Source organism: Diuraphis noxia, unplaced genomic scaffold (assembly GCF_037042655.1).
Source record: "Diuraphis noxia isolate RWA-SAM2 unplaced genomic scaffold, SU_Dnox_SAM2 contig0002, whole genome shotgun sequence".
Taxonomy (NCBI): domain Eukaryota; kingdom Metazoa; phylum Arthropoda; class Insecta; order Hemiptera; family Aphididae; genus Diuraphis; species Diuraphis noxia.
The window spans coordinates 56,593,907-56,606,217 of record NW_028301712.1 but is presented as its reverse complement, the minus strand read 5'-3'; the positions used below and the strand labels follow the sequence as shown (position 1 = coordinate 56,606,217).

The 12,311-nt window shown below is 27.1% G+C and overlaps 1 protein-coding gene across 2 annotated transcripts in view; it reads left to right on the top strand.

Annotated features, from left to right (window-relative positions):
- The window catches only part of LOC107170845 (ABC transporter G family member 23-like), a 34,697-nt gene extending 25,951 nt beyond the window's left edge, over window positions 1-8,746 (top strand). For both annotated transcript variants that reach the window (XM_089221389.1, XM_089221390.1), the window contains exons 5-16: window positions 1,701-1,808; window positions 1,869-1,959; window positions 2,035-2,169; window positions 2,258-2,391; window positions 2,726-2,957; window positions 4,096-4,273; window positions 4,616-4,731; window positions 4,808-4,878; window positions 6,876-6,964; window positions 7,299-7,475; window positions 7,714-7,800; window positions 7,962-8,746. In XM_089221389.1, the coding sequence (XP_089077515.1) occupies window positions 1,701-1,808; window positions 1,869-1,959; window positions 2,035-2,169; window positions 2,258-2,391; window positions 2,726-2,957; window positions 4,096-4,273; window positions 4,616-4,731; window positions 4,808-4,878; window positions 6,876-6,964; window positions 7,299-7,475; window positions 7,714-7,800; window positions 7,962-8,194 (1,651 nt within the window). In that variant the 3' untranslated portion in view covers window positions 8,195-8,746. The remainder of the gene's footprint in view (window positions 1-1,700; window positions 1,809-1,868; window positions 1,960-2,034; window positions 2,170-2,257; window positions 2,392-2,725; window positions 2,958-4,095; window positions 4,274-4,615; window positions 4,732-4,807; window positions 4,879-6,875; window positions 6,965-7,298; window positions 7,476-7,713; window positions 7,801-7,961) is intronic.
- The last annotated feature ends 3,565 nt before the right edge of the window (window positions 8,747-12,311 follow it).

Here is a 12,311-nt window from a genome sequence, read left to right as displayed (position 1 = left end):
AGGCTTTACATTTTGTTATATGAAGTTAAATACAAGATAATAATAAAATTATTATGAATCAAATTTAAAAAAAAATTGACATCTATCCACCAAGGGCCCTAGGGGCCTTACGGGCCCCAGTGCTGTGAACCACCTGCACCTATGATTTTTACGGCACTGCTTCAATACCTTTTTCGATCACAAAGTGAATCTAGTTGGTACTTTGGGGGTTCAAAAGTAAAATATTCTCAATACTTTTCTCGGGATAAATAAACTAAAATTTAAGGAAAAAACGGGAATTTTTACGCACAATCAGTTTTCGAAAAAAATTATTTTAGTTTTTGATGTAACTTTAAAACACATGAAATTTAGACATTTTCTATATTTGATGACATTTTCAAAATATTTTGATTTGTTTTGAGCTGTTTACTGACATTTTAATTTTTCAACTTTTTTAGTTTTTTTTTCTATAAATATCGATAAAAATGTATGTGTTCGGTAGAAAATCTTGAAAATTTAATGCAAGGCTTCTAACACATTGCAACCATAGCAGTTAAAAAATATTAAAAATACATAGGCATGATTTTTTTTATAAGCATTTAAAGTTCAAATTTTGACTAAATACGTAAAAATTACGGCAATGTTCAAATATTATCTTAGATAGAAATTCATAAATGTTTTTCTTTTTAAATCTAAGATTTAAAAATTTAATACAAGGCTTCTAATATATTTTTACAATAGAAGTTGAAAAATAAAAGAAATAAACAGTCTCAAATTTTTTAAACAAGCATTCAAAGTTTGAATTTTGATAACATACGTAAAACCACAAAAATTCTTAAATTATTTTAAGCTTGAAATTTATAAATATTTTTATTTTTAAATCTAAGGTTTGAAAATTTTTAATAATCTATAATATATCTTTTATATTTATTATTATTATTTATTTATAATATAAACTGTCTCCACAATCGTTTTTCGTATACAATGATATAATATTATCATTAGATTCAAATTTAATTCCATCCATTACAGTGACCCACTTATAACCTATTATACTGCAGAGCGACATTCACGGCTTACCCGATTTTTTTCTTATTTTTGTTTTTTATTTTTCTATTTTTACCATTTATACTCCTTCAACTTATTAACTATAACGAAATCTGTAGGTGACATTTATATAAGTTTCAAATATATGAACTTTTATAATTTAAATCATGATAAGTTAAATTTGTGATTAATTAGGTTTTATTTTCCTGGAATTGTGTTATGTTATAATAAGTATTTAAAGTTACTATTATTAAACGGATTTTGGTCCGAACATGTGCATAGCTTAACGTTATAAAACCTAATGACCTTCGTTATTGTTATTTCGATGAAAATCGTGATATTTTTTTTTTTTATATAGATCCTAACATAATTTTTTTTTTTTGTAAGCTCTTAATACTTTTTCGTAAAATTTTTTGTCATAATTTATGTTATTAAAGAACGTGACTTTATACATCGAAAGAACTTACCATGAAATGTAGATATACTTATTTTAAGTTTGCTAATCCATAATATTAGTTATAACTTATAACAATTTATTACAGAAAATACCAAGACCGCCATTTTTAAAATAGTCATTTTCACGGAACACTGTGTAAGGCTACAGCTTTGCATTAAAATTCCAAATGTGTAATTATAGTAATACAATAAATTATAATTATTGTTTATTTTTTTAGTGGTGGGCAACAAAGACGAGTGTCATTAGGAGTTGCTCTTCTGCATGATCCAAATATTTTAATATTAGATGAACCTACTGTCGGACTAGATCCAGTGCTAAGTCATAGGTATATTATATATTGTTGTTTAAGGTGATTTATAAATTAAACTTATCGTGATGTTTTCAGTATTTGGAACCATTTAGTATCATTTGCTGAAAGAGGAAAAACAATAATCATCACGACACATTATATTGAAGAAGCGAGACAAGCTCATACAGTGAGTTTTTAAAATAATATAGTTTAATAGCTGTTTTATTATAATAATAATTTAATAAGTCACTTTTAATCTAAGATCGGAATGATGAGAGGGGGTATTGTATTGGCTGAAGATTCACCCGAAAATTTAATGGCACGATGTAATACAGCTACTTTAGAAGAAGCCTTTTTGACACTAAGTTATAAACAAGAAACATCTTCCAATGCTCAGGTGCCTTTAACTGCATATACATATGTGCTTAAACAATTATATAAGAAGAAGAACATGACCAATAAACTTTTCGGTTGTTGGATTTCAGATTGATGATTCATACAAAAAGTTAGCTTCCAAAAAATCCAACATAAAATTAAAATTAAACGATGGGTTCTTCCGATTAAACAGAATGAATTGTCTCTTATACAAAAACGTATCGTTGCTTGTGCAACAAAAGATGTAAGTAAAAACTCGATTTATCGAACAAACAATTAATTTGTCGAACGATAAATATTATATAAAAATAATGTATATTTTCAAATGCATTTATGTTATTATTAGACTAAACATTAAAAGCCACATTATAACAATCATGATTAGATATTTATTATTAGGTTTTTATTCGGTATTTAATACCTAAGTTCTACATAATATATGTATATCTGACTTAATAATATTTACCATATACAATATTATAATTTATTCAAAACATATTATTATAACAATAAATTAATTAATAATATGTGTATTACTTATAAATTTAAATAAATATATATATATTTTTTTTTTGTAGGTTTCTACTTTTTCTATTTCTATTGCCTCTAGTGCAAACTTATTTTTTTAACCTAGCAATTGGACATGATCCCAAAGGGCTGTATATTGCAGTAGTGAATAAAGAAATTCAACAAAGACAACCCGGAGAATGTAAACCTGAATACTACAAAGGATGTTTCCTCGATAATCCTAATGATGTAATAATGAGTTGTGCATATGTCGATCAAATAAAAAATAAATCAATGAATATTGTAAGTAAATCGTATTAGTAAAATGATAACTTAGCGAACTGGTTGCAATCATTAGATTAAGGTACTCATTTTATTGTTTTGATTATTTACCTACCGGCTACCTATGGACAAATGCAATAATAATTATTCTATTATTATGGTTACAAATTAAAGTATTAAATTATGTTTAAATACTGCAATATTTTTTAGTTTCAAAGTATTTTATTCGTCCTCAAGTACTATTTATACGAATTTATATACACGTATATTATATTTATAGGTCATTCAAATTGTACATTACAAAAATGCTGAGGATTAAAAGTTGGGTATAATAATATTACGTAGGTACTTAATATCATAACCCTTATCATTTGTGTTCGGTATAAACATTTGAAGGACACCCGGGTGGATGTGTGTGTGTGTGTGTGTGTAATAAATGTATAATATTCTTTGATAAAGGAAATATATGCACATAGTTGACAAGGTATATATTAAATTCCATTACTTTGTGCTGTGTATAATAAGTACAATGGAATGATATAAAAATATTTGCAACAAATATTCTGTTTATTTTTTTTTTCATTTCTTTTGGATCATATTTGGTTAACAACGTTAAGCCATGTGTGGTCTCAATGGAATTCACGCAAGGAACTACCATATTCTTCCAATGTCTTTAAATTTATTTTGAAACTTACAATATAAGATTTGTTTTCTTATATGGGTACATCATAACATTTGAATTGCTGATTTTTGATTTTCAATATCATAAAAAACAATTCAATACCTATAAAAAAATATATCAATACGTTGAATAATACAGTATCTATATTCTATATACATCTACCCAAAATTCGCTCAAAAATAATCCGGTGTAAATGTTATATGTTGTATTATGTTGTAATTTTCGGTTAGTTGTCATGTATTTTTCTGGTTTTATGTTCAGGATAAATATATTAATAACCAAATAATTAATTTATAAAACGTCTAAATTACAAATATAATATCATCATAATATTACGCAATTTTATTTATTCATAAATATTTGTTTGCATTTTTTATAAATAATTGTGATTCATTTATTATTATCTGAAAAATATTATGTAACCAAAATCATTAGAAAAAAAATTTGTATTCAATTTCATATTTTTTTCCTTAACAGTTACATTATGACGATATCGATTCCGCTCTAAAAGCAGTGAAGAAGAATGACGCTTGGGGTTTATTATATTTCCCGACTAATTATACCACATCCATGGCTGTACGTTTCATAAACGCCTCTAGGACTTCAGACTTAGATGTCGAACTAAGTACAGTGCAGGCTTGGATAGACTTGTCTGGTAAGTGATTGAAAGTTTCCATGTTAAAAGCACATTACCAGAAATAAAGTTTAAAATACATAAACCCTTAAGTAGAAATTGGGAATCCTAGCTATTTTTTTTTTTTTTTTTATTTAAATAAACTTAAAATTAAAAATATTTAACATAATGGCATTCAATAATAATAAATAATCAACTGTAAGTATATATATTTTAAATTATGCATTTTATTTAAACTTTAAAATGTCTTTAAATAAATAATATATCTATTCCATTTAAAACAGTCAAGAATAATTTATAAAATTAAAAACAATTCAATTTGGAATATTTTTACGTTATAATGCGTTTTTTTTTTAAACATAGATCAATACATTGGGAATATGGTAAGAGCAAATGTTATTTTTGGTATGCAAGAGTACTTGGGTATAGCATTGACTAAATGCAATGTTAGCACTAAAATTGGAACCACTCCTATTTCGGTTTGTATATTTATTAAAAAAAATTCACGATAAAATTAAAAATTGAAGTATTAATATATTTTTTGTATTATTTTAGTTTAGAGAACCGATATATGGCTCGGTAAATACAACTTTCATCCACTATGCTTCAGCAGCTATACTGTGTCTGTGAGTATATTAATATTATTATAAATAAAATATAATAAGGTAGTTATAAATCTGTAATCGCATAGAATATTAAATTTTAAGCTAAAAAAATTATAGTTTTCTTTTATGATGCGGAAAAAAAAGAAAAGATAATATGATTTTCATGCCTACTTAATAATTGTCTTCGTTTTGATAATGCAATTTTTATTAAATTAAATTTTATCGTTCAGTTTTTAAAACACTAGAACAAAAGGAAAATTTCCCAAAAGACCAGCATTAAAATCTGTTAATACAAAAGTTTAGAACAACTTAAATAGATTGTGGGAATATATAAAAGAATAATAAGAAGGTTGGAATTCTTTTGTTTACAATCTTACAGCGTAAAATACATATAATGTGATAATTTTATTTATTAGGAAAACATTTTTTGAATTTCGCATGAAATAATGCAAAATGTCTTCATTAAAAATATAATTAATATTAGTCATAGATAGGTACATTAAATGGCATATATTTTACTATAATAAAATATTTCTTGATACTTTTAGATTCTGTGCGAAGCGACGAATGTATTGGTTTTACAATGATGTTTATTTATTTTTTTGTAATTCGGTTAAAAACATTCGTAAAAACTTGAAATTTAGGTTGTTTACTTATATTAGCCTTAAATAAACATGGTAAAATTTTCAAAAAATTTGAGCGAATTTAGAGTTTTTTTTTCATTTTTATGATATTTCCTAATTATAAATTATAATTATAATTATATAAATCGTTCTTAAGCTGTTCTTATAACGCTTTGTTTATCACCATAGAAATGAATAAAATTAAATAAAAAAAGTTCCCTCGTCTGCTCAGGATCGTTTTATATCGAATGCAATCATTGCGTTCAAATCGAATACAGTAAAATTATAATGTCCTGTCCGAGAACAAAAAGAAAGATCCACCACCGAAATGCTGATCTAATTTTAATATATATATATTATATTGGTTTGTTTTGTATACCTTGAATTTGAATTTAATATAACAATAATTTTATTTTTTCAATTTAGTGCATATTATGTTTAAAAATATGAATATTATATCTTATGATGATGTAATTATGATGCTATAATATTATTTTCAAATATATGAAAAATATCCAGAAGTATTAAAATATTATTTACAGAAGAAACTCAATAGTATTCCAAAATATTCAATTAGAAAATAATTTTTTATTTCATACTCTACGTTTGAGATTTTAAAACGAAAATTATTTTAGGTGTCCGATAAAGATACTCTTACTATTGATATATCTTCAATACGTAAATGTTTATAAAAGTTTCATATCCAACAGTAAACAACCGTAATCGGGTTGAATATATAATATATTACACAACATTTTTTTTTAAATTTAGATTAGTATAGATTATAGTTTATATTCGAATATAATATCAACTTTGATTTTTTATCGTTTGTCTACTTGTACAGTTAACATTCAGTCTTGAGTTACTCTTATTTGTATAAACCGTATTTTTTAACTTATCAGTTCATTCATCGTTGTGTTTATCCTTTCAATTTTAAGTAAATAAGTGACCGTACACTATCTTTTTTTTATACAAATTGATCAAAAGTCGTTTGAGGGCGTTGAAGATAAATATAGTGATATGGAGCATGTCGGTAAGATTGAGTGTTTGTAAAATGAAGTATAAAATAGCAGTGGATTCACGAGCAAAGGAAATATGTGTTGACAGAAAATACAAGACATCTTATTAAACTTTAGGTATATTACTATTATAATACAATTTACGAGTACCTATTTATAGTGCATGCGAATTAGATATCTTCAAAATAATAAAATCGTTTATCGTGCACTCACGGTCCATATTCGCGTAATGGATTCCTCTGTTTAGAGATATGAGTGCATTATCGTTATTCCAAAATGGTATAATGATAACTTTGTTTGTACATGGAAACGAGATAAAGTATCATATGCATTGTGATACAAATGATAAAACTTCAACTGTGATTTGTTTTGACAGGTGCTGTTACTATTTGCCGGTACTGTTGACAGCTGGTTTGATTTTAACTGAAAAAAAAGAGGGAATGATGGAAAGGATGATGGTTTCTGGTGAGTATACTTATATAATATAGGTATATATATTTATATTACATATTCAATATGCGAATATAATATTTTTTGCCCGTATATTTCCCAACGGGTCCAGCGTGGTTACGCATGTCGATATTGGGAAACATCCAATTATAATCCCAAATTGTAAACATGCTCTTTTGCTGGTAAACAATATAAATAATAAATAGTGAATTTGGGATGGACCATAAAAAAATACCTGGAACGAAAATCAAATAAACTAGATAATTACTGTCCGTTTGTCACCACGCCTTAGTTTCGTATTATAATGATTTTTAAACCATTAAAATATAATTGGTCGTGTTTATTGCAGGTATTAAATTCAGTGAAGTGTTAGTGTCTACAGTCATAATGCAAATGATAATACACGTTATACAAACGGCCATATCCATGTATGTGATGTACATATACTTTGACAATCCTTATGTAGGAGATCATTTTCCCACAATTCTCATACTCATACTTCTAGGAGTGGAAGGAATGATTTTTGGTAAGTCGACAAATTAATTACCGAAAACTATAAACAGCTATATTTATTATTATAGTCAATCAATTGAAATGTACTGTATTAACACGTATGCATAATTAAAATTAAATATGTTTTTATAATTATTAATTACCCACTTAATATTTAAATAGTGTTAAAAAATAAAATGTAATTAATTTAAGCAACTTATCATATAGTCATAACAATTATTGACTGTAAAAATGTTTATTGAATTCTACAGGTTTCTTAATCGGTGCTTTATGCAAAGATTTCATATTTGCCACGTACATAGGCACTGGCAGTAACCTAATGATGTCGTTCACTTGTGGTAAGCTCTTTTAATAATTTTAATTAACACATTAATATCTGAATTTTTATGGTGGACAATTTTAAAACTCTATCACACTAAGGAAATTCGGGCTTACTTACTTAATAAATAATTTTGTTTTAATTAAAAATATTAATATGTTGTCTTTTTTTGTAAAACAGGATTGATATGGCCTTTAGAAGGTGCACACTATTTACTGAAATTCACTGGTCCTCTGTTTCCAATGACTGCACCGGTCAAAGCATTGCTGGCAATAACCGCTAAGGGCTGGTCTTTCGATTCTGAGCCTGTCTACATGGGACTAATATCCATATTTGCGTGGTCAAGTATTATGATCATAGCCATATTCATTACTAGCAGATTAAACAAAGATCTGTGGATCTTGAGAAAATAGGGTGAAGATACGAATTGGTTATATTTTGTGTAATTCATGGAGCGTATTTTTTGTCATAATAATTGTATACAGACGGACATCGGGTAGTTTATTCGAGTCCGATTTTGTACTTAAAATTGACCGTAATGCAGTATGAATTATTTATTTTTAATTTTGATAGCAAAGCAAGCGAACTAATTTCGGTCATTCTATACATTGAACCCTATATGCCTAACTATTTAATACCGTATAGTATATATGGTCTATAATATATATATACATCAGCCATATAAATATGACCGATAATAAAGATATGTTGTATAATAATCGTAAACTGTAATGGTTTACTCACACATTTGTGATTGGTAACAAAACTACGTGAAAATAATGGACAATCTAAGTAAATTGTAAATTATTTAACTTTGAAGTATTGAAAATATTTAGGTGACTTGCTTTTTTAAATATTTATTATTGTTAATATTCTTGTATTTATTTCCTTTATAAAATAAATAGGTGTAATTTATTGATTTCATAATATCGTTTAAATAAACTTTATTGTGTTTGTTTTTAGTACTTAAAATGTTAATTTATACTTAAATAACCAAACCAACAAGATAATTACCTATAAGAACTTATTTCTACATGATGTACAAAAACAAATATGGTGAGTCCATGATGTAAGTTTCTATAGAAATACTTGCAATAGATATAATATATTATATACTATTAACATTTTGACACAATCGTTATGTTATGTGCTTTATAAACTTACAAACTTATAGTGTTTGTGTCATTTATAGGCCAAATCTATAAAAGAGCACTCATAACTTTGCGCATTCGTTGTATTGGTTTCCATACTTTAAAAGTATTTACTTAGTATACTGTAGTTCCCTCCAGTTCTTTCGTACATAAGTGATTTTAGAGGTTTCAACACTTCTTCAGAACTTTCCAACTCGTATTCTACAATGGGGTCTATGAAAAATTAAAATATCTTTGACATATTAAACCAATAGATAATTCGATTTCCGTTATAAATAAAATGTGATTTTCGTTCATAATTTTATAAAATTTTTGAACATTAATTTATTATTGCGTACATTTAATAACTTGGATATGACAATGATTTTACCGAAAATAAATTCTAGAATACTGCTATTATTGACGTATAAAAAATAGTGTTGAATAGTTCTTTTTTTGTCACTTTTTTCATAAAATATCAATTTTCAGAGAGTAAAATACAGTAATACAAAACATTGTGGTATTTTACTATAGTGATATAATAGCCATAATATATATATATTTAAGTGGCGGAAATTTAGGCTAGATAAAAAAATGAACATTTTAAATGTTTATAAATAGTTCAAAAAAAGCAAAAATAGTTTGAAATATATTATCAATTATCATCTAATGGAAGTCAGAGGAGAAGTAATGCTAACGCGGTTCCTTCTCTTGCTCTCGATATAAAAGAAAAAAAATTTATTATTATCCACAAATACGTCTTTCTTCTGCTATATGTATCAATAAAAATTATATTTTTCAATTTATTATTGCAAAAAATATTGAATAATATTCAATATAATGCAAATATACGTACAAATTATACTGATCATATCTTTCTAAAATACTAAGGACCTTATTTACATTGACCTTTAAAACAACTAGTATAATAATTGTTAATAAATATTTTTCAGTTATGTAAATAGTTAAATCATTCATAGTTTTTGTTTTTAAAGAAAAGCTTTTAAATGTATTATTTACAGCGTAAAATCTGTGTGGGTAATTTCATTACCTTTACTTTATTTGTTTACAAAATCGTACGATAGTTTAATGGTGTTTTCTTTGAATATACAAAGTAACACAATACCTACCTATAAATGTGTTCCACTAAAAAAATTATTTTGTTTTTTATATTTCTAAAACATATTATATTAATTATTAAAGTCTTACCATAAAATTATATTATTTCTGATAAACCTAATTTTTTTGTTTATTAAACAAATATTATTAAATAAATTGCATAAATCTTAAACAATTTAAAATCTTTAGTTTACTCCTAAATATCATGGACCTGGTTTGGTGTGACAACACTGACAACATATCACCGACACTAATGACATGGCGAGGTTCATTATAGTTTCGCACACTACTAGTGTTATTCAATATTTGTTATTCATCTGAAATTCTTATATTATGGTATCAAAACCAGGTCATGTCTAAATTAAATTTTTAAAACTTTTAGTAGTCAATCAAACGAATTTCACAATTTAAAATAAAATTAAAATACGTATATCGATCCTTTATATTATCATGTAACCACATGGGACATAACTCACGTGTTTGGGATACGATTGGAAACGTTACTATTCTAAGTAAATTAATATGAAAAGTTTTAAAAGCTATTAGATTATTAGGTTTAGGTTTTGCATACAGAAACGATAAGAAACTTGGCTCATCCGTTTTTTTTTTGCCACGAAGAAAAACATGATTGAGATTCCAAAAACCTTCTACAGAAATACAAACTATTCTCTAACCACGTTCGCGCGTGTCAACCGGCCTCCATATCTATATACGCTTTGGTACTAACCATTGTGATTTGGGTTTAACCTAATATGTTTTCATGTGACACAAGCTTCGTAATAAGCGCACGTCGTAGTTCTGCTGTTGTCATGTGTATTTTTAGACACGTCAAGAGTACTCTTGAAAATAGCTGTTTTTAAAGTGTCACAAAAAAAAAAAAAAATAAATAAATAAATAAAACCAATAAAAAAATTGAAAACAAATCTCTAGCCAGCTCATTTTGTGACCTATAGCGACAGTCATCGGAGTGGACAATGAGAGCGCACATACAGACCACACCAATGGCAGAAATCTAAAGGTATTTTACGTGAAGAAAGCGATATAAAACAAATACGCCGTGGGCCAAAAATAAAGTTTTGTTTGTAAAAATGAGTTTAACACTTAGTCCACGGTGAGATGAGACTTTCGTTTGTATCTTACGGAAATCGGCGATTCAATCCGCGATAAGTAAATAAAAGGTTTTTGGTAGGAAGGAAAGAAAAAAGGGGAATAAGAGAAAGATAAACTAAAATAAAGATCTCCACGGAAAACAAACCGTATTAGAACCACGTGTGGTAGTGCAGGTAGTAGAGGGGAAAAAAGCAAAAGTCAGTTGCCATTGTGTGCAGTTGCGTTTTCGTTTATCATCGTTTGGGCGGAAGATAATATTCTCTTTCAAACTCTTCATCTTCACCTCCTTTTCTCTCTCTGTCTTACTCTGTCTCGTGTTCCCTTTTTCGGACTTGGCCTTACCCTTTCCTATATTACACACCTCCACTGCCATCGTTTTCGTTGCGGTTTGTTAGAAAAGTCAATATTTTATAAATTTCATCGAAGAAAAGGGACTTTTCAACTGCCGTAACAGCATCCGTATAATTCTTTTTCTCTTCTGTTTCCCGCATCCGTTCACTATACCACACACAACGCTCATATAGGTACTATAATGTGTATACCTACACTGTCCCGCACGTTTACCCCGTAAAACTGCAGTAACACACTGTACTCAGCACACAGTATACACATAAATACATAATATCATACACCCCCAAAACGTGTGTTAGTTGTGTGGTGCACGGGTGGGAGAAAGGTTAGTGAATTACGATGAAAATTATATACAACCCAACCGCAAAACATAACCTTCAGTCGACCGAACAATGCATATATATATATATATATATATATATATATAGGTTAAAAGTACACAAACATATGCACACAAGCAACAAAACGTATATATAAAATAATATCCATGCACGATAAATATTCTGCATTGAGATAAAGTTATCCTAAGAAATAATCAGTTTTTACGCAATTCATCCACCCCATCAACGTCCATCAAATGATTAGGTGTACCTATAATATTATAATATGCAATGTTAATATGATGAGCAGATGGACGATATTTATATACGTATGTTTTCACAAAACCACTCTCCAAGGTTGTGTTAAAGGGCAATACAATTAATACACTATTATTATCAACAAAACTGTTTATAATTTTCACTATCATTACTACCTAACTTTATTTTATGCTGCACGTTATGTAGTTTAATTTTTGAAATTTTTATTCATATAATTGATA